We start from the raw sequence: 27,657 nt of genomic DNA on the forward strand, positions 1-27,657 counted from the left end.
AGGACAAATTGACTTAAAAGATATTTACAAAACATTCCATCCAACAACTGCAGAGTATGCATTCTTTTTATGAGCACATGTAACATTCTCCAACAAAGGCCATATGATAGGCCACAAAACAAGTCTCTATAAATTTAAGAAAACAGAAATTATATCAAGTATTCTCTCAAAGCATAGTGAAATAAAATTGAAAATTAACAATACAAGGCACCCTGAAAACTACACAAATACATGGAAATAAAATAATCTGATCTTGAATGATCTTTGGGTAAACAACGAAATCAAGATAGAAATTAAAAAATACTTTGAACAGAACGATAATATTGGTGACACAACTTATGAAAACCTCTAGCATACAGCAAAAGTGGTGCTAAGAGGAAAGTTCATAGCATTAAATGACTACATCAAAATGTCTGAAAAACCACAAATAGACCATCTCAGGTCACAGCTCAAGAAATTGGAGAAACATGAACAAACCAAACCCAAATCCAGTAGAAGAAAAGAAGTATCAAAGATCAGAGAAGAACTAAATGATATTGAAATGAAAAAAAAAGAAATACAAAAGATAAATGAAATAAAAAACTGGTTATTTGAAAAGATAAATAAAATCGATAGAACGTTAGCAAGGTTAATCAAGAAAAGGAGAGGAGATCCAAATAACCTCAATTACAAATGAAACGGGAGATGTTCCAACTGATACCACACAAATACGAAAGATCACAAAGTCCAGAGGGGATAGATAAATTCCTGGAAATATACAACCCTCCTAGATTAAACCAGGAATAAATAGAAACTCTGAACAGAACAGTAACAAGTAGTGAAATTGAAACAGTAATAAAAACATTGCCAACAAATAAAAAGTCCATTCACACATGGATTCACAGCTGAATTCCATCAGACATTCAAAGAAGAATTGGTACAAATATTACTGAAACTGTTCCCAAAAATAGAGAAGGAGAATCTTCCCTAAATCATTCTATGAAGCCAGTATCACACTAATGCCAAAACCACGAAAGCACAGAACAAAAAGGAAACTACAGACCAATATCCCTGATGAACACTGACGCAAAAATCATCAACAAAAGACTAGCTAACTGAGGCCTGGCACGGTGGCTCATGCCTGCAATCTCAGGACTTTGGGAGACCGAGGCAGGTGGATCACCTGAGGTCGGGAGTTCGAGACCAGCCTGACCAACATGGAGAAACTCCGTCTCTACTAAAAACACAAAATTAGCCATGTGTGGTAGTGGGTGCCTGTAATCTCAGCTACTCAGGAGGCTGAGGCAGGAAAATCCCTTGAACCCGGGAGGCGAAGGTTGCAGTGAGCCGAGATCATGCCACTGCACTCCAGCCTGGGCGACAGTGTAAGACTCCATCTCAAAAAAAAAAAAAAAAAAGACTAGCTAACTGAATCCAACAGCACATCAAAAAGATAATACCCCATGATAAAGTGGGTTTTATCCCAGGGACGCAGGGATGGTTTAACATACACAAGTCAATAAATATGACACATTACATAAACAGAATTAAAAACAAAAATCCTATGATCATCTCAATAGATGCAGAAAAAGCATTTGACAAAATCCAGCATTCCTTTATGATTAAAACATTCAGCAAAATTGGCATATAAAGGACATACCTCAAAGTTTTATATATATATATTTGTTTTTTTTTTTTAGACGGAGTCTCACTCTGTCACCTAGGCTGGAGTGCAGTGCAGTGGTGTGATCTTGGCTCACTGCAATCTCTGCCTCCTGGGTTCAAGCGGTTCTCCTGCCTCGGCCTCCTGAGTAGTTGGGATTACAGATGCCCACCACCATGCCTGGCTAAGTTTTGTATTTTCAGTAGAGACAAGGTTTCACCATGCTAGCCAGGCTGGTCTCCAACTCCTGACCTCAAGCCATTCGCCCGCCTCAGCCTCCCAAAGTGCTGGAATTACAGGCATGAGCCACCATTCCTGCCCTAAAAAAAATGTATAATTTAAATAATTTATCTATGTATATTTATAAATAAATAAATAGAAATGTGGAGTTATAATATTAGTTCCTAACTTCAGGAATAAATTCTCAACCTATATTTACTGCTTGATAAATATTTTTATGTATACTCTCAAATGTTACTCAACATAAAACTGCCAATCTGTTTATATGTTGATCATTATATTGAGTATTGACAATATACCATATATTGTTACTTATTCAGTTATTGAAATAGTGTTATTATTTTTTCCATGATTTTACAGTTTGCAATTAGGATCATTGAGAACAAGTAAATTCCTAACGTCATTTGACTAGAAATTTTCAACATTCAGATTTGAAATTCAGGTCTCTACATATAAGTATAGAAATCCCTCATGAATCATAAGAGTTCCTCTATATTTCCAAGAATAATGGTGATTGCAAAACAATAGTTCTATCACAATGAAACAAAACTTTTGGGATCAAAAAGGGCAATAAGAAATTATTTTTAATTTTGAAATATAAGATACAAACAAAAGTATTAAAATTCCTATAAAACCCAATTTTTGACATTGAAATCTGCTCTTCTATGTAACATTTTTCTTTGAATAACTGTTCAAAGAACAGTTCAAAGAACTGTTCTTTGAACAGTTATTCAGCTGTTTAGGAAACATTGCTGTGGGGTCTTCACCTACTGAGGCAAATTCATCCACTTTCTTTTTTAAGCTTTTTAACTTGTTTTTGCTAGTTTGAAATTTAAATATTTTTAGATATGCATTTTTCCGATTTGATTTTCACAAGATTTTATAAAGTGACTGTATAACCTCCTGGCCTTTAAAAAATATGGTGATTAAGGAGTTTACCTACTCTCCTTGTTTTGATGGTACCCGTGGCTCTGTGGGTAGCATATTCTGCACTAGCCCACTGAACCTTGTGTTCTCAGAGCCCAAACCTCTGACACCCTAGTCTTTTGTGGAATGGGAGAGGGCTGAAGCATGCATTTATTTAAAATAAATGATTTTTTTTAAACATTGACATACAAACAAACAGACAAAACCCTTCTTATCTCAAACAGAATGTTTAATTCTAGTTGGCAACTGATTTTTTTTAAAATTCTTCTTCCATTATTCACTGTTTAAATAGTTGCCATTTAAAAAAAGATACACTGAATTTTCCAAAGGGTAAAGAATTAAAGTTTAAAAAACAAATCCATAACAAGTGTTTCTCATCCTAGACAAACCTTGGAACCAGGATCCTCCCCCAGGCCAGAGCGCAGACTTACACAAAAGCCCCAGGGCTGCCAGCCCTATCAGCAGCACCAAGCACAAAGTCAGCAGGGTCAGGGCCACTGGTCGCCACGTTGAAGAGGGAGCCCTGTGCTCTGCAGGGAACAGAAGAGAAAGCAGCGTTTGGCTTTTTCTTCCTCTTGCATCTAAGTCAATAACAGGTAAGGGAGTGGAGTTAATTCTGCACAAGAACAAATTAGGCTGGACAACGGTAACAGGGGCTGGATAACTTGCTTTCTGTCCTCAGAAACATCATCATAAGGCTCAGTGCAAGCCTCACTTATCACAGCTAGATTTTCTCACAAGCCCCACCCGTTTGTATCCACCCCTCAAGTCTTACTTTGCACTGAATCACACTATGCATTACCATTATCTTTATGTGGTTCTTTGTACAACCTTCTGCTTGTCAAAATTCTAATTATGAAAGACTCTCATGAAAATGTCTGAAACACAGCCTGAGAATCTCTGAACCTTACCAAGGGACAATTTTTTACATAATCAGGGGAAAGATGAAATTAATTTGTTGTTACTTTTTAAAAACATCCCCCTTCCCCCAAGTTCCGTATATGCTTTTTCTAAAAGGCAAATTGCATGTTAGTAATGGGAAGTAATAATTTTACTGTTTTTCTGTGGAATTGCTTAATTGAAAGTCCCTCTATTGTAAGGATATTGTTTATTCATTCATTTGATTTATATTTTTTCAAAAATAGATTATAAAGAAACATGATAATCAATTTCAGAAAGATGAATCTAAACTATTTTTGCAACAGTTAAATAATTTTTAAAACTGTGGCAAACATGCTTTCCTCGCCCTCCATTCCCATAAGTTTGACTAGTAATTGCAGAGGTTTTACTGTAAGTCATGAGTAGACCCCTCACCTAGTGAGGTCACCTATCTGAATCTGAATGACCTAACATATCTGACAGGGAAGAGTCTCAGTCAGGTGCAGGTAGCATCTAGCATTGTGATAAAAATGAAACAAAGAGAGAGTGAAACCCTCAAACAAACTGTGATCTCTTTGTAGCCCGTTAGTTCTGCTTCACTGAGAATTCAAGTCACGTTCTGAAACAGAAAGATTAAAGAGATCGGAGGGGCTTTTTGAAAGGAAAATTCTTTTCCTTCTAGCAAGGTCCTATACATAATACATTCTAGGTACAGAGATTTTCCAGGCTGGAGTGCAGTGGCGAGATCTCAGCTCACTGCAACCTCCGCCTCCAAGGCTCAAGCAATCCTCCCACCTCAGCTCCTGAGGAGCCGGAACTACAGGCACGTGCCACCACGCCTGGCTAATTTTTTTTTTTCTATATTTTTGTTGGAGATGAGGTTTCACCATGTTGCCCAGGCTGCAGGCTGTTCTCTAACTCCTGAGCTCAAGTGATCCTCTAACCTCGCCTCCCAAAGTGCTGGGATTACAGGCATGAGCCACCGCGCCCGGCCAATTCTAGGTAGAGATTTATATGAAACGTTATTTCCAAATGGGGAATGATAACTAGTAAAGAATACAGAAATAGACAGTATGATTACTATCCTCTGGAACTTACAATCTAGTAGGCAAAATAAGTTAAAGTCTCAGAGAAGACATACTGATATATTTTTAAATGTGAATCTTATTTCTTAGCAATCATCTCCTTCATAAGTAGCTTTCATTACATTTAGAATAAAATCCAAATCACTTTTCACAGATTGCTCCTTTTGTTAAAAAAAATGGCAATTTTATTATGCTACTTCCCTACTTAAAAACTTCAAAAGCTTTATTGCACTTAAAATTAAATCCTGCATTAGTCTTATTGAGACCTTCCTTAGCTCTTTCATGCCTTTCTGAACTATTTTCCTCTCACTCACATGTACTCCTCACAACGGTCTTCCGTTTAGTCCTTGATCTGATCAAGCTTGACCCTAAGCACCTTGTATCAGCCCTACTTCTGCCTCTGCATTAATTTCAGTTTCAATGGCACATCCTTGGAAGAGGTCCGTAAGTCCATCTCTAGCATATCACTCACCCTGTACTAGGTAATCTTTTCATGACTTTTGTTTCTTTTGTCTGTCTCCTTTCTCTCCATTTAACATTCCATTACAACAATGATCTTGTCTGTCTTGTCCACCAGTCTATTTCCACTACTGAAAGTAGTGCCTGGGACATAAGGGCTGAGTAAATCTTTGACAGCTTAAATAATCAAAAAATGAAATAATAAAAAATTAATATGACTTAAACTATTTAAGTTTTAAAGAGATAAGTGGGTTCTCCAAAGTTAAGTTTACAGGTTTTTGTTTTTGTTTTTTTTGGTAGGCTATTGATTTTCGGCAACATCTATGTCAGCAGAAAACAGACTCAGCTAAATACATCTCGCAGCCATGTTGGTTTCTATACACTGACTTTTGTGAGATTATATCATGAACAAATCTAAGGGAGATTTGCTTCCTCCTGTTTCCTTCAGTTAACTGAGCTATGTGATTTAGTCTTAGTTTTTCTGGAAAAAGATGGTTTTCTCGTTGTATTGACTGTAAAAGTATTTCAGATCAGCAGAACATAAAAAAAAAAAAAAGATTAGAGGCAGAATATATAGTTTGGGTTAATCATCCTCTCCAAAACCCTATATTTGTAAACTTCCATACAGTCCAAGAAAGTTAATCATATGGATGTTTCTAGATTCCATAGTTAAAAGTGCTTATGTGAGCCCACCACCGTGGTGATTTTATTTTTCCACATACCTCTTATTACCATTAAATATATTGTATATCTTTGTTATTTCATTTAGCTTATATGTGTCTTACTCCAGGAAAAATTAAGCTCCTTCTTGGAAAATATCTATTTATCCATTATTGCAACCCAATTCCTAGGGCAGTAGTTGAAATAAGCTCAATTAAATTTAAATAAATGAATGAATAGGTCCATTATATACAAATACCTGTGTTATATGCCTGCCTACCCCTACTCAAACATAGTTACATTAATATGCATCTCAAAGTCATAATAATTTTTTAAATCCTGTGACCTCTTATAATTAATATTTATCTGGCTGAAATTAAAAATAAGAAGTAAAGGAGAAGAAGAACTATGACAGTCAACCAACTTATTTATCTTTTTATAAATCTGTTTTCCACCAGGCAAGGTGGCTTAGGCCTGTAATCTCATCACTTTGGAATCCTCCCAACTGAAGCAGGAGGATTGCTTTGGGCCAGGAGTTTGAGACCAGCCTGAGCAACATAGTGAGATCCCATCTCTACAAAAGACAGCAACATAGTGAGACCCCCATCTCTATAAAAAATTTTTAAAATTCATCAGCCATGGTGGCACACACCTGTAGTCGCAGCTACTCAGAAGGCTGAGGTGGGAGGATTGCTTGAGCCAGGGAGGTCAAGGCTGCAGTGAGTCGTGATCGTGCCACTCTACTCCAGCCTGGGTGACAGAGCAAGATCTTCTCTCAAAAGTAGTAATGAAATGAAATGAAATGAAATGAAATAAGATAAAATAAAATAAATCTGCTTTCTCTCGCGTAATATCGAGGACATAGGAGTTGTTGTTTTTCTGCCCAAAGGACCAAAAAGAGTGAATTTAAATTCCTACTGTGAAGTGAGGGCCTGGACTTTAGAAATCAGAACATCTTTCAATAATAATTATATTCATGAAAAGAAAAAAAATACATGATCCTTCCTAAGATTGCCTCTAGGGCAGAAAAAATAAAAGAAGTATAACAGGCTTTAAAAAGTTTTTAAAAATCTCTTCTAAGAAATCCTCTTTCTCTGATCAAATTTTCACATTTTGAAATTTTTCTTCTCTCTTCCCATCTCCCTCTTGCTCTCTCACTTTCTCTCTCTCTCTTTTTCAAAATTCTCCTTCCAATCATTCTATATAAAAGACATGGAGAAACACAATCCTAGGGAGTTCATCTTCCAGGAAACCAAGCTCCCATGACGGAAAGTCCATGAAACTGAAAGTTTCACTTTTTCTTTTTCTTTGATACTATTTTTCCTTCTAGATGTTTTTCTTCTAACTGTGAGTCTAATGTTTCTCAGTTTTATTCCAAGTGCTCCTAATCATACTGAAGTCTCTCTCCAGGGATCACCCTCACCCTAACATGAGACAGATTTTCACAAAAATAAGATGCCTAGGAGGTCGCTTGAGTTTGGTTTGGCTTTATTGTGGTTTTATTTTTTGGAAGAGAACCCCTTTGCTGTCTCCTGAGGCATGTTTAGAAAGGGGTGTGGACAGGCCAAGGAATGATATAAACATCCCTAGGAATAATAAGATATATATATAAAAAAAAAAACCTTTCCTGTATCCTCTTAGTATTAACCATACTATAAAAGACCTTAGTGCTAGGGTCAAATTTTGGATACCAATTACTGTGCAATTATATGAAACTTTGTGGGTGGAGAGTTGTCAGACTTAACCAGTTACCCTTCATCAGGCATCAGAGAGGGAAAATTTTGTTTTCCACCCAAGAAACTAAGCTGACATTACCATATACAGTCTATTAGTATACCTATGAAATGCAAAAGGTCTTAAAAGCTGGAGAAGACACCGAGAGTTTAAATAATGTGCATGTTACAAACCAGTTGCAGAGCTAGGATTAAATCATTATGTTTAACGCTATACTTTGCACACTTTTCCATGAGCCAGTCAGGAGTCACAGAGACATGGGGGCAAAACTGGTGGCAATGTACATAATATTTCAGAAAGCACTTTTTGATCCCTTTGTATTTTGAAATGTAAATGTCTTTGTTTCCTTAATCCTCACATATGGCACATAGGAAACTTCCTCATGGGAATCTGAGTTCACGGGTTGAGTCTGCTTTTCTGTGTTCATGTAAATGCAGGTTTCTTTTCTCTTATGAACCTATTTCAAATATTGCTATTTTCATACTCTCTAAATGAAAATCTGTGTTATCCTTCCTATTATTTGAAAAGAGTATACATCTAAAAACATATGAGCTATTTCTAGAATATCATTGAGGTTCCAATTCACGGTATTTAGAAATTTAATTATATTTTTCCTCTTCAGTAAAAGTTAGGTGACTCAATTTTATATCCCCATCAACAGATATTATTTACTGAAATATAATTCAAAAACAACATTACCATTAATGATAATTGCTCAAATTTCTTGAGTTACTGAGAAAAATGTCTTATATGAATGTTCTCATCTAGCCTCACAAACACCCCCTATAAGGTAGATATTATTATCTCATTTTACAGGTAGGGAACTGAGGCATAGCAGGTTTAGACAGCTTATTCAGGAACACACAGCTACTATTAGCAATAGTTACTAATGAACTATTAGTAACTCCCCAGGATTGTGTTTCTCCATGACTTTATATAGAATGATTGGATGGAGAATATTGAAAAAGAGAGAGAGAGAAATAGTTATTAATAGTAACTATAAGTGTGTTCTAGATACACTTTATTTCACTGGAAGCAACCTTTACAAAAATTGAATTACCAAGGAGTCACTTAAGTTGCCTAAGTCACTAAGTTGCACAGAGCTACCCAAGCTGACTGATTCCAGAGCTGGACATTTTCAATCATCTTCCTATCCTCCCAACACATCTCAGATGAATATTTATACATGGCAGTGCATCTGGAATCATAGAATGACAGCAGCTTGCAACTTTTCCCTTCTACATTATGAAATGTCCACTCTACCAGCAAGATGAATTCTGAAAGCATAAATTTAATCATACTTCCTCTCTTCCATAGGAAGAAGTTTCCCAAGGCTCTTTCTGTTTTAGTCAGTTTCTTAGTGTGCTGTGTCAGGCTCCTCCTAATAGGATCCCATTATACTTCTTAGCCTCGTGGGTCCAGATCATGTCACTTCCTCTGGGAACTCGCAAAACTAAACTCAATCAGTAACTCATTCATTCCTATATTGCTTCTGCGGCCTCCAACATTGATTTAATAGCACTAAATGACATTTACTACAACTATTGATTTAGAGTATTCCTTCCACTTCTCTAAGCACCTGAAAAAGAGGCTCCTCTAGTACATCCCATAATGTCTTGTCATTAGTAGGTTTGATTTAAAGAGTTGTTGAATCAGTTAACAGCGATTTATGTCATGACTGTGATGAGGGATTTATGCTGTAATTGAGGAAATAAAACTAAAATGCTGGGAAATTCAATAGTACTGTAATTAATGTGAACAAGGGAAAAGAGGAACTTGAATTTATCATTAAATTTTTTAAAATTATTTAACCAAAGTAATTTTTCATATTCTTTTGATAGGATAAAATTTAGTCTCTAGCAGGAATCTCAGCCTGTCAGTTATTTCATCCTCTCTCCTCTTACTGTACTGTTAATGTGAAGTTCTCTCCCTGAACTTATTTTCAATCTACAGTTGAGTTAGAATTTCCCACATCTTAAAAATTAATTCTTAAAATCTGTCACCCAATGCTGTAATACCTCAGCAATAACCCATTTTATCTTCAAAAAAAGAGAGAGAAAGAAAAAGAGAAAATGACTTAAATTGTTTATTTTATTATGTAACCATCAGTTCCTTTTCAAACCACTGCTGTCAAAACTAAATATTTTCCTCCTTATTGATAACTTGTTAAATAATCATTTTAGTCTTCCTTTCGCTTAAACTCTCTGCAGTATTTGTTATTTGTTGTTTTTAAAACTCACAGTCATTATCATTGACTTTTCCAATACTCTTGAATTTATTGTCCTTCCATTACTCTAATTTTCCATTATTCTTGAATTTATTGTCTCTTGATGGCCTTGTTGTCTCTCTCCAAGACTCCTGCTTCTACCACTCTCTGCTATTCATCCCTAGTAGCTCCTTTTGGAATCTTTCATTCTTCTTGCTCCTCAGGTGTTGATATTCCCTCAGATTATCTCCTTGACACTCTCTTCTGTTCATTCATGTTTTCATTTTACATTCCCTTCCTCAGTGATCTCACTCACTCTCATACATTTTAGTTACTATCCATTTATTTGACTTAATGACTTAGGTACCTCATTTACTTTATTTATTTAATTACTATGCCAGTAATTCCCACATGTCTATGTAGCCCAACCCACATCCTGCATATAGGGGTGTCTTTGGACAGCTCCAGATGCATGTCCCTCCTTCTGCAGACCCCTTAAACTCAAACTCAATTCATCACCTTTCCTGTCCCTTCTATAGTTTCTGTCTCAGTTAACAGCAGTACCATCCACATTACATCAAACAGAACCTAGTCAACCTACCACCGAAGTCCCTTTCCTTGTCTCCTCACATGTAACCAATCACCGATTATCTAAACTCCATCACCTCGACATCTTTCATATCTGATTCTTTTTCCTCATTTTTACTATACTGCCTCAGTTCAGGTTCTTCTACCCTTGTACTGGACTAGTGGAAAAATTTGGTATTGGCACATGCAGTTTCATATACCTTCAACCTATCCTTTCCATTGCAGCCAGGAAGGTCTTCCCAAAATGCAAAATTCTGTTTCTCCCTATCTAAATCCTGCATTGACTTCATTTTAACTATTGAATAGAATTAAAATAGATCAGCATGCCCTAAAATCCCTCCTTAACTTGCCAGACTTACCCCTTTGCTAAGTTTCCCTCCTCCAACTCTACACCTACGCCATACATATTGCTTATAGTTCTCTAAAAATACAAAGCTACTGAAAACCTTCATGACTTTCCCTTCATATGTCTCTCTGTCTATAGTGTCCGCAGCCTCTCAAACACCCTCACTCCCGATTCCTTATTATGTGGAAGATCTTAAAATTAACTCAACTCCACAGTCGCTCCTTCTGTTAAGCCTTTCCTGAACTCCTCTACTTAATTAGGTAAAAATAAAGCCGAGAGCTTGGTTAAGCTCTCAGCTGTACTGTACATGCTTCTGCCGTAACACCTTATTATACTTACTCCTTAGTTGAGAATTGTATTAGACTTTCAATTTCCTTATGAACAGGGACCATACCACATTGGACATTATATCCTCAGTACTAGGATAACATGACCCCAAACATAAGTTTGTGAAAAATGTATGAGGTTGTCGTTTTTCATTTTCACTATTTTAATTGTCTGGCATTTTTACTATCTTAATTGTTTGGCATTTTTAAACACAAACATAGTTGTTACATCAATTGTTATTGACAAAAGTCTAGAAATTAAATGAATGTGTGTGTGATTTATTTTTATTAATTCTAAAAAATAAAAGTTGCCAGCTCTTAATGGTATCACATCATTATGTTGAATCTGAATCCTCCACATTGCCGAAAATTTCTGAGTGATTTCTGCTGTTATTTTTATCAGCGAAGGTATATCAGATATGTTTATCTAAGAAATAATTATACTTCTATGATGGTATTCCCCTAAATGTTTGTATTACCATAAAAAGATGAAAACAAGATCTCATATATGTTGCCTAAGATAACTATTTCCAGATGATTTCTTCCAAGACAATTCTTTGTAATCTCCACTTCTACTGTTTCAATATCCATTTCTTACAAAGAAGCTCCCAGATGTTGCAGCTGGTGTTTTATCTTGCTCCACCTCCCCCTCCACCCTTCAACCTCAGCAGAACTTATTTGTACATGTTGTTCTTAATTATGCTGATCTCTAGTCCTTGACAGAGTTCCTGGCTCCAGTCAAAGGTGGAAAATGAAGTTATATACAAGCTACTCAAAACCACAGCCCTAAAAATGGACTCTTCATAAGTTTTTTTGGAGGAAAACGCTTTGTATCCTATTACACATATCCTGTGGCTACAGAAGCTGACATCCCTACTTTTGTCACTTAGCTTCATTTCAAAGAGGTTGGAAATCCCCAATGTCCCTTAACAGCTTACTGGGTAGTTTAGCTAAAAAAAAAAAAGAAAAAAAAGCCATATTAGTAGGTTTCAGGTGGAGGGTCATTTAATAAATAGAAATAAATAGAAAGTGAATGGAGGGTTTAGTAGGAGAAAGGAAGGAAAACTAAAAGTTATTTGATAAAGAAATAAGGAACAGGATAGTTTTTTTTTTTAAAGGTATATCCAGATTTACAAAGGTGAAGAAAAGAATGATATAATCAGAAGGGAAAGGACATATTAAAACACAGGCACTGAATGAATGTTAAAATGTGGGATTCCTTTCAACATTCCATTTCTTAAGAATTCCTAAAGTGTTCCTTTCAGCAATTTTGTGTCAGTCTATATCAGATCAGACAGACATTCAAATATTTTACATAATTTATCATTCTCAGTACTCACAACCACCTTGTAAAGGAAGTTTTATTACTTCTATTTAATATTAATTCAAGTTAATATGAATTAATATACTTAAAGTATTTAAAACACTGCCAGCACATAATGAGCCCTTTATACATGTTTGTGACCGTTAATATTTTATAAATAAAGAATATGATGCTACCAGGATACTTAAACAACTCATCCAAAGTTACACAGAAGGAAAGTGGCATACCTGGTTTAGGACCTAGAACCTAGTCCTGTGTATATTACCATGTGAGTCCTTTTCACTAGAACTGAAGTCATATTTTAGCTTTAGATTGGCTGAGTGGCCCAGGAAATAAAATCCTTCTCTAAGTGTGGGAATTATGGAACTGAATAGAACTGAAAAAAAAAATCACTACTATGTCACAGGGTGAGTAATTGGAAATAAAATTATAAGATGCAAGCTAAATATCTCCATTTCTAGGAAGGATAGATCATCTCACACATTTCACAAGGACTGTGGTCTATTTGGACTCCAGGAGACAGGGTACCTGTGCGCCAGGGCTCTGGATGCCGAGTTGTGGCAGAGGCTTGAGAATGCAGGCTCATGGTGGTGTCCCCATCATCATCCAGCATGTCCCTCGTGCTGCTGTACTTGGCCTGCATCTGGATTCCTACAGCGGTGAGAGTGAAATGTGGTCGGATTGCCCTGGGCCGCCGGGCTACTGTGAGCTAGTTCAGGAAGCAAGGCACTAAAAGGCATTCCTAATGTTCTTTCCCAGCAAGTAGCAGGGGAAGTCTCTGACTGCAATTCCTGACTGGACAGGCCCAGCCCCTCTCCTGTGAGCTTGTACTCTGAATGCCAAATCAGTCAGGCTGAGGGGAAATAGCATGTGTTTTCTGTTTAGGCAGTCTCTGTCTAAACAGTTGTCAAAAAGTTGGCCTTTCTCAGGTCTTTTTTGTTTACCTGTTTGCATTTCTCATGTAACTTCACTGTAAAGAAGGCAAGAACTTACAATAGCACGGTGTAGCACTGTGGTTCCTTCAGAGTCTGCAGAATAATAATAACTTGGAAGGACACAAATCCCCGTTTCTTACCCATCCTTTAGGGAGTCACTTAGTTTAACCTCTCTGTGCCTTTGTGAAAAGAGAAGAGATTATAGGACCTAGCCCCTTCCTTTCTCCAAGAACAGAGTAGTGGTCTTTCTTATGGTATCTGAACTTGATTCAACATTTTATAGCACATTTGGTACATTATGATCATGAGGAATTATACAATTTACTGGAAGTAAAAACTTTTAAAACTATTACTAACCACCATGTGGTGTGGGGAAGCCAGTTCGTTTGTGCCTAAATCTCCTAAACTGAGAAGAAAATGTTTTAGGTAATGTGAAAAAATTCTTCCTGAATCAGTACATTAGAATTATATTCCCATCTTAGTCTGTTTGTGCTGACCTACAACAGGATACCTGAGACCAGATAAATTATAAGCAATAGAAATGTATTTCTCAGCATTCCAGAAGGCGGGAAATCTAAGATCAAGGCACTGGCAGGTTTGGATGTCAGGTGAGAGCTGCACTCTCTGTAGAGGAGGAAGGCTATTCTCACGTGGCAGAAAGCAGAAGGTCAAGCCAGCAAAATGCTACATGTAGCCTCTTTTATAAAGGCCTTAATACCATCCTCAAGAGAGAAGACTTCAAGGACTAATCATCTCTTAAAGGCCCCACCTCTCTCAATACTACCACACTGGCAACACCTGAATTCTGCAGGAAACACATTCAAACCATAACAAAACAGGTATCAGTAACAACCTTGTGCCTTTGGGAGGACAATTAACAATTTGCATCTACATTTCCTAAACTGAAAGACAAGAAGATTGTTTTAGATAATGTCTAAAAGTTCTTCCTGAATCTGTACAATAGACTTATATTACTCTACCAAAACTTTTCCAGATGTTAGGTGATAGGTGGGCAAAATCAAGCATGCTAAATATAAAGGAGTGTCAGAATGCTCCAGTTGGGGTAGCCAGACCATATAAAAGATCTATGAGGAAGTGCACATTGTGGATTCACATGTGTTTCAAGCTGTGTGTTGTTCATCAAATTATTCTAAATTTTTTAAAAATTGGAATTTTTTTTTTTTTTAGATGGCAGGTTGGAGGCAGTGTTAGCATGACTCTACCACTTGGAAGGACAAAATAGTGAGTAAAAAATTCTCACTGTGGGCCAGCCATGGTGGCTCACGCCTTTAATCCCAGCACTTTGGGAGGCCGAGGTGGGTGGATCACCTGAGGTCAGGAGTTCGAGACCAGCCTGACCAACATGGCAAAACCCCGTTTCTACTGAAAATATGAAAATTAGCTGGGCGTGGTGGCGGGTGCCTATAATACCAGCTACTGGGGAGGCTGAGGTAGGAGAATCACTTGAATCCGGGAGGCGGAGGTTGCAGTGAGCCAAGATCACACCACTGCACTCCAGCCTGGGCAACAGAGCGAGACTCCATGTGAAAAAAAAAAAAAAAAAAAAAAAACCTTCTCACTGTGAACTCTTTTCCCAAGAAGCAACACAGGAACTGAACAGGAAAACTGAAAGAATCCACAGACTCTTTGAAAGAAGCAGCAGGTTACACCTACACCATGAGCTAGGTGAAAAACTGTAAGCTCCCAGGGTGTGTGAGGTGAAGAGACTGGCTCCAGGATACATACCCCCACAGGGGAACCTGAAAGTCCATGCCATGGGGGGAAGGCCTTAACCCGTCCCAGCACTGGAACCAATTAAAAGAGCAGTGATGAATATAAAAGTAAGAGCAGCAGCAGGAAGAGGCTTGTGTGCATTCCCAGTCTCCAGCACGAACCAAGGGAAGCTATTCCTTATGCCTCACAGACAACCTCACGGAACTCAGCCAACTAGCTCAGCCAGGGGTTGCACATTGTAAAAACTCCCAACTGAAATTCACAATATAACCTCAAGTGAAGATGAACTCCCTTGGCCAGAACCAGAAAGGTGAGTGGGAAATGTGTTGCAGCCATGAGTGCAGGATCTGGGTGCCAGCTGTGTGGGTGGACAGAGAGGGGCATGGCCTGAACGCCAGCAGTTGCTATCACCACGGGAAAAGTTTATGGCCTCAGGCAGTTGTGAGCTCTGAGTGCAGACTGCCTGGAACTTAGCTCACTGCTGCTAGCAGAGTACTGCAGGAGCCAGATCTGCCTTGCCAGCTGTGTGACATCTGGGTTAGGCTTACTGCTGCCTACTACTCCCCACTCTCTGTGCAACCACATCTCCAAAAGGGGCCGCTGCTTGCCATGCACATGGTGACTCAGAGTGCAGACCCACCTAACACAGCCCTCATCTGGCTTTGCCCCTCCACCCACCGTGGTAGCTTAATACAAAGGATAGAAACCCTGGGGAGATTTATAGCCCCATCCATCACCTGAGAAGCCAGACTACCTACCCTGGGCAACATAAGGCAAGCACAAATCCCACTGCTACTACCACACCTGATACTCTTTTGCAAATGCCACCCAGTAGCTGGAAGCCTACCAACACAGTCCATTGCAGCATCTGTAGGTGGAATAACACTGCACTCAGGAAGGACAAAACTACTGTGTGACCTCAGCTATTACCACTTCCTGCACTACCCTGTCTAACCAGGAGGTCCTGAGTCTATCCACATGACCAGTTTATCACTACCTGAACTAGCATTCAAGAAAGACAACACACTAAAGTTATCTATAATCAAGGAATCTCACAGAGTCTATGTCATGCCTCTGGCACCCCCATCAGACCCGGTGCTGATAACGGCTGCTGGAAAACTGGAGGACAGGTCATATCACTGGATCCTTAGCAGACATCCCCCAGCACTAGTCTGGAGCCACTGAGTGGCTAGACCCTGAGGAGCAGCAGCACTCATAGTAGTCTGTCTCTCAGGAACCTCTACTCCTAAGGAAAGGGAGAGTGTGCCACATCAAGGGAACACCCTGTGTGAATAAAGAATCCAGATGGCAGGTCTTAAGGATTAGATTGTTCCACTGGTGGGAAGTTTCTTTCAATAGAGGCAGAATTGAAGTGCTGGGCTCAGCAAGGAATGTCTACAGCTGTCCCAACAGTCAGACAGCCCTGGTGCTTATCAAGGATCTTGGAGAAGGGGACTTCTTACCAACCTCATCCACCACTGCAGACACAGCTGGGTCTTCTCCCACAAGAGCTCAGCATGGGTGCACCCATAGACAGACTTTGTAGGACACTTCAGGGTGACCGCATCCCCACAGGGGAAGCACCCTCCAGTTTCAGGCTTACATAAGAGGCAGAATCACAGTTCTCTACTTGGAGCATTAACATTCCAGCAGATGAAAAGAGAGGCCTGTCTGATCTGAATAGCCAGAATATTGGGACAGATGTGAGTCTGGGAGATGGATAGCTTCCCAGCTGACCTGACAGGGGAGCTAAGGTGGCTACCACCCTTCCCCTGATAAGACTTCAGTGTGTCTCCCTGACAGCTCCCCCAGCCCCCTTTGTCAAGGCTGAGACCTCTGCCCACCATTGGGTATTGCATTTACCCACCTTCTTTAGCCACAACTGGTTCCTACCTAGGAACACCTCCACTACTGGCCTGAAGCCTGAACCATCAACCCAGTGAATAAAATACTGGAGAAAAGTAAATAAATTTAAAAGTGCATACCACATTGGAATGAGATAAGCTTCCAGAGACAGTAAGTTTGCTCACACATTCAGCACATTACTACTATGTCTAGCATCTGAGAAAGCCATCATACAAAGTTTCTCTATAACCAAGGAAATCATACAGAGTTTTCACCCCTAAAAGCACCAAGAACCAAATTAGGCTATAACAAACTATAAACATTAAAGTCAAATCCTTAAGAAGGAAAATAAGAAATAAAATCACGCAGTCAAATCAAAAATACATTTAAGAATAATTAGAAGAAATAGTCTACCCAGATGAGGAAGAACCGGAAAAGTAATTCTGTTAATATGATAAAATGGGGTTCTATAACACCTCCCAAAAGATCACATTAGCTCTCAAGCAATGAAGCCAAACTAAGATAAAATCTTAGAAATACCAAATGAAAAATTCAGAATGTTGTATAAGAGCTACTCAAGGAGATACCAGAGAAAGGTGAAAACCAACATAAAGAATTTTTTTAAAAAATTCAGATTATGAATGAAAAATTTTCTAGAGAGCTAAATATCATAAAAAAGGAACGTCTGGAAATGAAAGACACATTTAGGGAATTACAAAATGCAGTGGAAAGTATTAACGATAGACTAGAACAAGTAGAAGAAAGAATTTCAGAATTCAAAGACGAGGCTTTCAAATTAAGCCAATCAGACAAAAATGAAGAAAAAAGAATCAAGTAAATGAAGTCTCCAAGAAATATGATAGTATGTAAAACAGCCAAACCTAAGAATAATCGGTGTTCCTGAGGGAAGAAGAGAAAACAAAAAGTTTGGAAAACTTATTTGAAGGAATAATTCAGGAAAACTTCCCTGGCCTTGCTGGAGATTTAGATACCCAAATCTGGGAAGCTCAAAGAACTCCTGAGAAACTCATTGCAAAAAGATCACCACGAAGGCATAGTCGTCAGGCCATCTAAAGTCAACATGTAGAAAAGAAATCTAAGAGCAGTCAGACAAAAAGCATCAGGTCACCTATAAAGGAAAACCTATCAGACTAACAGCAGACTTCTCAACAGAAAATTTATAAGCCCAAAGGAATTGGGACTCTATCTTTAGCTGCCTTAAACAGAGTAACTGTCAGTCAAGAATGTTGTATCCAGCAAAACTAAATGAAAGAGAGATATAATGAAATGAAAGAGAGATAACGTCATTTTCAGACAAACAAATGCTGAGAGAATTTGTAGTGCTACCAAACCAGCATTACAAGAAATGTGAAAAGGGCTGGGTGTTTTGGCTGATGCCTGTAATCCCAGCACTTTGGGAGGCCAAGGTAGGAGGATCACAAGGTCAGGAGTTCGAGACCAGCCTGGCCAATATGGTGAAACCTCATCTCTACTAAAAATACAAAAATAAGCTAGGCCTGGTGGCTCATGCCTATAATCCCAGCACTTTGGGAGGCCAGGGCAGGAGGATCACCTGAGGTCAAGGGTTTGAGACCAACCTGGTCAACATGGTGAAAACCCATTTCTACTAAAAATACAAAATTAGCTGGGCGTGGTGGTGGGTGCCTGTAATCCCCACTACTTGGGAGGCTGAGGCAGGAGGATACTTGAACCCAGGAGGTGGAGGTTGTGGTGAGCCAAGACCATGCCATTGCACTCCAGCCTGGGCAATAAGAGGGAAAACTCCATCTCAAAAAAAAGAAAAAAGAAGATAAAAAATTAGCCAGACGTGGTGGTGGGCACCTGTAGTCCCAGCTACTCAGGAGGCTGAGACAGGAGAATTGCTTGAACCAGGGAGCTGGAGGTTGCAGTGAGCCAAGATCGCACCACTGCACTCCAGCCTGGGCAACAAAGTGAGACTCCGTCTCAAAAAAAAAAAAAAAAAAGAAAAAGAAATGTGAAAAGGAGTTCTAAATCTTGAAACAAAGCTCAATATGCACCAAAATAGAACCTCTTGAAAGCATAAAACTCGCAAGGCCTATCAGACAACAACACAATGAAAAACACAAAGTATCTAGGTAACAATTAATATGAGTACAACAGTACCTCACATCTCAATATTAACATTGAACATAAATGGCCTAAATGCTCCACTTAAAAGAAACTGATTGGCAGAATCAGTTTTAAAAATTACAAACCAAATATCTGCCATCTTCAAGAGACTCATCTAACACGTAAGGACTCATATATATTCAAGGTAAAGGGGTAGAAAACAATATTTCATGCAAATGAAAACCAAGTGTGAGCAGGAGTAGCTCAAAATAAAGGCATGGAGGAAGATAGACCAAGGAAATGGAAAGCAAAAAAAAAAGCAGGGGTTGCAATCCTAGTCTCTGATAAAACAGACTTTAAACCAACAAAGATCAAAAGAGACAAAGAAGGCCATTACATAATGGTAAAGGGATCAATTCAACAAGTAGAGCTAACTATCCTAAATATATATGCACCCAATACAGGAGCACCCAGATTCATAAAGCAAGTCCTTAGAGATGTACAAAGAGACTTAGATTCCCACACAATAATAATGGGAGACTTTAACACACACCCCACTGTCAATATTATACAGATCAGTGAGACCGAAGGTTAACAAGAATATCCAGGAATTGAACTCAGCTCTGCACCAAGCAGACCTAATAGGCATCTACAGAACTCTCCATCCCAAATCAACAGAATATACGTTCTTCTCAGCACCACATCGCACTTATTCCAAAATTGACCACATAGTTGGAAGTAAAGCACTCCTCAGCAAATGTAAAAGAATAGAAATCACAATAAACTGTCTGTCAGGCCACAGTGCAATCAAATTAGAACTCAGGATTAAGAAACTCACTCAAAACCTCGCAACTACATGGAAACTGAACAACCTGCTCCTGAATGGCTCCTGGGTACATAACGAAATGAAGGCAGAAATAAAGATGTTCTTTGAAACCAATGAGAACAAAGACACAATGTACCAGAATCTCTGGGACACAAAGCAGTGTGTAGAGGGAAATTTATAGCACTAAATGCCCACAAGAGAAAGCAGGAAAGATCTAAAATCGACACCCTAACAACACAATTAAAAGAACTAGAGAAGCAAGAGTAAACACATTCAAAAGCTAGCAGAAGGCAAGAAATAACTAAGATCAGAGCAGAACTGAAGGTGACAGAGACACAAAAAGCCCTTCAAAAAATCAGTGAATCCAGGAGCTGGTTTTTTGAAAAGATCAACAAAATCAATAGACTGCTAGCAAGACTAATAAAGAAGAAAAGAGAGAAGAATCAAATAGATGCAATAAAAAATGATAAAGTGGATATCACCATCGATCCCACCGAAATACAAACTACCATCAGAGAATACTATAAACACCTGTATGCAAACAAACTAGAAAATCTAGAAGAAAGGGATACATTCCTGGACACATACGCCCTCCCAAGACTAAACCAGGAAGAAATTGAATCTCTGAATAGACCAATAACTGGCTCTGAAATTGAGGCAATAATTAATAGCCCACCAACCAAAAAAGTCCAGGACCAGACGGATTCACAGCTGAATTCTACAAGACGTACAAAGAGAAGCTGGTACCATTCCTTCTGAAATTATTCCAATCAATAGAAAAAGAGCGAATCCTCCCTAATTCATTTTATGAGGCCAGCATCATCCTGATGCCAAAGCCTGGCAGAGACTCAACAAAAAAAGAGATTAGACCAATATCCCTGATAAACACTGATGCAAAAATCCTCAATAAAATACTGTCAAACCAAATCCAGTAGCACATCAAAAAGCTTATCCACCACGATTAAGTTGGCTTCATCCCTGGGATGCAAGGCTGGTTCAACATACACAGATCAATAAATATAATCCATCACATAAACAGAACCATCGACAAAAGCCATATGATGATCTCAATAGATGCAGAAAAGGCCTTCAACAAAATTCAACAGCGCTTCATGCTAAAAACTCTCAATAAACTAGATATTGATGGGACGTATCTCAAAATAATAAGAGCTTTTTATGACAAACCCAGAGCCAACATCATACTGAACAGGCAACAACAGGAAGCATTCCCTTTGAAAACTGGCACAAGACAAGGATGCCTTCTCTCACCACTCCTATTCAACATAGTGTTGGAAGTTCTGGCCAGGACAATCAGGCAGGAGAAAGAAATAAAGGGTATTCAATTAGGAAAAGAGGAAGTCAAATTGTCCCTCTTTGCAGATGACATGATTGTATATTTAGAAAACCCCATCGTCTCAGCCCAAAATCTCCTCAAGCTGATAAGCAACTTCAGCAAAGTCTCAGGATACAAAATCAATGTGCAAAAATCAGAAGCATTCCTATACACCAATAACAGACAAACAGAAGCCAAATCATGAGTGAACTCCCATTCACAATTGCTTCAAAGAGAATAAAATACCCAGGAATACAACTTACAAGGGATGTGAAGGACCTCTTCAAGGAGAACTACAAACCACTGCTCAATGAAATAAAAGAGGACACAAACAAATGGAAGAACATGCCATGCTCATGGATAGGAAGAATCAATATCATGAAAATGGCCATACTGCCCAAGGTAATTTATAGATTCAATGCCATCCCCATTAAGCTACCAATGACTTTCTCCACAGAATTGGAAAAAAACTATTTTAAAGTTCATATGGAACCAAAAAAGAGCCCGCATTACCTAGTCAATCCTAAGCCAAAAGAACAAAGGTGGAGGCATCATGCTACCTGACTTCAAACTATACTACAAGGCTACAGTAACCAAAACAGCATGGTACTGGTACCAAAACAGAGATATAGACCAATGGAACAGAACAGAGCCCTCAGAAATAACACCACACATCTACAACCATCTGATCTTTGACAAACCTGACAAAAACAAGAAATGGGGAAAGGATTCAGTATTTAATAAATAGTGCTGGGAAAACTGGCTAGTCATACATAGAAAGCTGAAACTGGATCCCTTCCTTATACCTTATACAAAAATTAATTCAAGATGGATTAAAGACTTAAATCTTAGACCTAAAACCATAGAAACCCTAGAAGAAAACCTAGGCAATACCATTCAGGACATAGGCATGGGCAAGGACTTCGTGACTAGAACACCAAAAGCAGTGGCAACAAAAGCCAAAATTGACAAATGGGATCAAATTAAACTAAAGAGCTTCTGCACAGCAAAAGAAACTACCATCAGAGTGAACAGGCAACCTACAGAATGGGAGAAAATTTTTGCAATCTACCCATCTGACAAAGGGCTAATATCCAGAATCTACAAAGAACTTAAATTTACAAGAAAAAAACAACCCCATCAAAAAGTGGGCAAAGGATATGAACAGACACTTCTCAAAGAAGACATTTATGCAGCCAACAGACACATGAAAAAATGCTCATCATCACTGGTCATCAGTGAAATGCAAATCAAAACCACAATGAGATACCATCTCACACCACTTAGAATGGTGATCATTAAAAAGTCAGGAAACAACAAATGCTGGAGAGAATGTGGAGAAATAGGAACACTTTTACACTGTTGGTGGGAGTGTAAACTCGTTCAACCATTGTGGAAGACACTGTGGCAATTCCTCAAGGATCTAGAGTCAGAAATACCATTTGACCTAGCGCTCTCATTACAATACCCAAAGGATCATAAATCATGCTACTATAAAGACACATGCGCACGTATGTTTATTGTGGCACTATTCACAATAGCAAAGACTTGGAACCAACCCAAATGTCCATCAGTGATAGACTGGATTAAGAAAATGTGGCACACATACACCATGGAACACTAGGCAGCCATAAAAATGGATGAGTTCATGTCCTTTGCAGGGACATGGATGAAGCTGGAAACCATCATTCTGAGCAAACTATCACAAGGACAGAAAACCAAACACCACATGTTCTCACTTGTAGGTGGGAATTGAACAATGAGAACACTTGGACAGAGAGTGGGGAACATCACACACTGAGTCCTGTTGTGGGGCGGGGGGCAGGGGAAGGGAGAGCATTGGGAGAAATACCTCATGTAAATGATGGGTTGATGGGTGCAGCAGGCCAGCGTGGCACATGTATACCTACGTAATGAGCCTGCACGTTGTGCACATGTTCCCTAGAACTTAAAGTATAATAATTAAAAAAAGAGAGAATAATACAATCTATGGAAACAGTGTTAACTGTTTTTTCTAGTTTTGTGTCTTTTGCAAACTTGACATTGTTGATATAGAAATATAGCTTCTCAAGCTGACTGTTATAAGGCAACCATCACACATTTGTATCTGTCAAATTCTGGATTTCTAGGTTTTTGTTTGGTTTTGGTTTGATTGCTTTTTGAAGCAGTCAATATGTTATATAGTAACAAACAAAATATAAATAGTTTATCCTCCAGGGAAAAAAAGAAATGAGACTGGAAACATTACAATAGATACCACAGAAATACATAAAATCATTTGAGACTACTATGAACACCTTTAAGTACACAAACTAGAAAACCTAGAGGAAATGGATAAATTCCTAGAAAATACAACCCTCCTAGATTAAATCAAGAAGAAATAGAAACCCTAAACAGACCAATAACAAGCAGCAAAACTGAATCTGTAATTTAAAAAAAAAAAAGCCAACAAAATAAAGCCTAGTACCTGATGAATTTACAGCTGAATTCTATCATTAATTCAAAGAATTGATGCTAATCCTACTGAAACTATTCAGAAACTGAAAAACAGGGAATCCTCCCTAAATGATTCTATGAAGCCAATATCACCCTGATACCCAAACCAGGAAAGAATATAATTTTAAAAAGACCAGTACTACAGACCAATATCCCTGATGAACATAGATGTAAAAATCCTTAACAAAATACTAGCTAACTGAATCCAACAGCCAATCAAAAAGATAGTACGATGCTGGGCGCAGTGGCTCATGCCTGTAATCCCAGCATTTTGCGAGGCCGAGACAGGCAGATCACTTGAGGTCAAGAGTTTGAGACCAGCCTAGCCAACATGGCAAAACCCCATCTCTACTAAAAATACAGTAATTAGCCAGGTGTGGTGGCACATGCCTATAGTCCCAGCTACTTGGGAGGCTGAGGCAGGAGAATCACTCAAACCCGGGAGGTGGAGGTTGTAGTGAGCTGAGATCATGTCACTGCACTCCAGCCTGGATGACAGAATGAGACTCTGTCTCAAAAAGAAAAAAAAAAGAAATATATGAAAAGATAATACATCATGATCAAGTGTGTTTCATCCCAGGGATGCAGGGATGGTTTAACATAAGCAAGCCAGTAAATGTGATACATCACATAATTAGAATTAAAAACAAAAACCATACAATCATCTCAATAGATGCAGAAAAAGCATTGAATAAAATCCTGCATTCCTTTATGATAAAAACCCTAAACAAACTAAGCATAGAAAAGACTTACCTCAAAATAATAAAAGCCACGTAGGACAAAGCCACAGTCAACATCATACGGAAGGGGAAAAGTTGAAAGCATTCCTCCTGAGAACTATAACAAGACAAGGATACCAACTTTCATTATTTCTGTTCAGCATGGTACTAGAAGTCCTAGCCAGAGCAATCAGGCTAGAGAAAGAAAGAAAAGGCCTCCAAATTGGTAAAGAGGACGTCAAACTGTCACTCTTTGCCAACAATATGACTGTATACCTAGAAAACTCTGAAGACCCCTCTGAAAGACTCCTAGACTTGATAAACAAATTCAGTAAACTCTTAGGTTACAAAATCAATGTACACAATTCAGTAGCACTGCTATACACCAATAATAACCAAGCTGAGAGTCAAATCAATAACTCAACTCTTTCACAACAGCTGCAAAAATAAATACCTAGGAATATACTTAACCGAAGAGGTGAAAGAGCTCCACAAGGAGAACTACAAAACACTGCTGAAAGAAATCATAGATGACACAAATTGAAACACATCCAATGCTCATGGATTGGAATAAACAATATTGTGAAAATGACCATACTGCCCAAAGTGATCTGCAGCTTCATTGCAATTTCCATCAAAATACCATCATCATTTTTTCACAGAACTAGAAAAAACAATCCTAAAATTCATATGGAACCAAAAAAGAGCTTGGATAGCCAACGCAATCCTAAGCACAAAGCACAAATCTGGAGGCATCACATAATTAGACTTCAATTTTTACTATAAGTCTATAATTACCAAAACAGCATGGTACTGCTATAAAAGTAGACACATGAACCAATGGAATAGAAAAAGAGAACTCAGAAATGAAGCCGAATGTCCAGGCAAGGTGGCTCACACTTGTAATCCCAACACTTTGGGAGGCCGAAGCAGGCCGATCACTTGAAGCCAGGAGTTCGAGACCAGCAGGGCCAAGATGGCGAAACCCCTTCTCTACTGAAAATACAAAAATTAGCTGGATGTGGTGGTGCACACCTGTAATCCCAGCTACTCAGGAGGCTGAGGCAGGAGAATCTCTGGAACCTGGGAGGCGGAGGCAGCAGTGAGCTGAGATTTTGTCACTGCACTCCAGCCTGGACAACAGAGCGAGATCCCATCTCCAAAAACAAAATAAAACAGAAACAAAAAGCACAACAAAAACAAAAACAGAAAACAAAAAGGAGGCAGCGGCACTGCGCCGGCGGGAGCTGGTTTGTGGGTCGGTGGGTTCCCTGCGGCGGCGGCTGAGGAGGAGGAGTTGCAATTGAAGCGGCTCCGTCAGCTGGCGGAGGCCAGACCTCAGCAGCGCGTGCTGGAGCACGGCCGAGCCTAAGGCGCTTTCCCCGGTGAGTGGGGACAAGTGGGCGAGTAGCCGCCGCGACTCGGCCTATCATGTCCTTGCAGACGCCTGGCGCCAAGGAGAACCGAGGCCGCCCCGAGGGCGAGTCGTCGGAGCGACCGCAGCGCCCTCGAGCGGGAATCAAAATCAAAAATCGCCGAGGACGAACAGATCAACGCCAGCAAGAACAAGGAGGACGCAGGAAAAATGCTCGTTGGTGGCCTGAGCTGGGATACCAGCAAAAAAGATTTAAAAGACTATTTTCCTAAATTTGGAGAGGTCATTGACTGTACAATAAAAATGGATCCCAACACTGGACAGGCAAGAGGGTTTGGGTTTATCCTGTTCAAAGATGCAACCAATGTGGAGAAGGTCCTAGACCAGAAGGAGTACAGGCTGGATGTCCGTGTCATTGACCGTAAAAAGGCCATGGCTATGAAGAAGGACCCGGTGAAGAAAATCTTCGTCGAGGGTCTGAATCCTGAAGCCACTGAGGAAAACATCAGGGAGTACTTTGGCGACTTTGGGGAGATCGAGGCCATTGAAATTCCAGTGGATCCAAAGTTGAACAAAAGACAAGGTTTTGTGTTTATCACCTTTAAAAAAGAAGAACCTGTGAAGAAAGTTCTGGAGAAAAAGTTCCATACTATAAAAAATAAAAAAATATATATATATAAAAAAAAAGAAAAAGTTCCATACTATCAGTGGAAGTAAGCGTGAGATCAAGGTGGCCCAGCCCAAAGAAGTTTATTGGCAGCAGCGCTATGGTTCTGGGGACCGTGGAAACCACACCCGAGGGAACCGAGGCAGCGGAGGTCGTGGTGGAGGTGGAGGTCAGGACAGCACAAACTACAGCAAGAGCCAGCGACATGGTGGCCATCAGAATACCTACAAGCCATACTGAAGCAGCAGCAGCAGAGACCAACCGACCGCACACATGTTGTGTTTGGATATGGAGTGAACACAATTATGTACCAAATTTAACCTGACAAACTTTCTGTGGCTTGCCCCATGTGCATCTTATTTAAAATTTCCCCCATGGAAATCACTCTCTTGTTTACTATTTCCAGAACTCTAGTTATTTAGGCAGCGTGTGGTGTCTGAGAGGCCAGAGGGGCATTATGGGCTGATTTTTAGCACCAGGTCCCCCAGAACAAAATGGCAGTCTCTGCTTCCTGCTGCCGCACTCTGCAGCCTGGTCCTGTGGACCCTGGTTGTAAAGAGTAAATTGTATCTCAGGAAACCAGTGTCACCTTTTCATTTTATATTATTTATGTCATACATTTCCTGTAATGGAAGTGTTAATTTTACTGTACTTTTTGGTACCTTTGGGGAATCTAATGTAAGGTATTTTACATGTGTCCTGATTTTGCCACAACCTGGATATTGAAGCTATCCAAGCATTTAAAATAAAAATTTAACCCCCCCCCACAAAAAAGAAATAAAGCCAAATACTTAACATCCAACTGATCTTTGATGAAGCATACAAAAACATAAACCTATTTAATAAATGGTGCTGAAAAGACTGGCAATCCGCATGCAGAAGAATGAAACTGGATCCCAATCTCTTACTTTATACAAAAATCAACTCAGGATGGATCAAAGACTTAAATCTAAGAACTGAAACCATAAAAATCACAGAAGATTACATCAGAAAAACTCTTCTGGACATTAGCCTATGCAAAGAATTTATGACTAATACTCCAAAAGCAAATGCAACAAAAATGAAAATAAATAAATGGGACATCATGAAACTAAAAAGCTTCTGCACAGCAAAAGAAATAATCAGCAGAGTAAATAGACAACCCACAGAATGAGACAAAATATTTGCAAACATATATGCATCCAATAAAGGACTAATATCCAGAATCTACTAGGATCTCA

The 27,657-nt window shown here is 39.0% G+C and overlaps 1 protein-coding gene and 1 pseudogene across 2 annotated transcripts in view; one reads left to right on the forward strand and one right to left on the reverse strand.

Annotated features, from left to right (window-relative positions):
• CLEC1A (C-type lectin domain family 1 member A) overlaps positions 1 to 13,192 on the reverse strand; it is a 28,567-nt gene extending 15,375 nt beyond the window's left edge. The window contains exons 1-2 of one of the 2 annotated variants that reach the window (XM_004052692.5): positions 12,945 to 13,192; positions 3,241 to 3,339 (exon numbers count right to left, since the gene is read on the reverse strand). In XM_004052692.5, the coding sequence (XP_004052740.1) occupies positions 3,241 to 3,339; positions 12,945 to 13,059 (214 nt within the window). In that variant the 5' untranslated portion in view covers positions 13,060 to 13,192. Of the gene's footprint in view, positions 1 to 3,198; positions 3,340 to 12,944 lie in introns of both variants that reach the window. The other variant, XM_019037776.4, reaches the window with a different exon arrangement.
• Positions 13,193 to 16,063: 2,871 nt separating this feature from the next.
• LOC101125873 (heterogeneous nuclear ribonucleoprotein A/B-like) lies at positions 16,064 to 26,677 on the forward strand (annotated as a pseudogene).
• Positions 26,678 to 27,657: the final 980 nt, after the last annotated feature.

This window comes from Gorilla gorilla, chromosome 10 (genome assembly GCF_029281585.2).
Source record: "Gorilla gorilla gorilla isolate KB3781 chromosome 10, NHGRI_mGorGor1-v2.1_pri, whole genome shotgun sequence".
NCBI classification, from domain to species: Eukaryota; Metazoa; Chordata; class Mammalia; order Primates; family Hominidae; genus Gorilla; species Gorilla gorilla.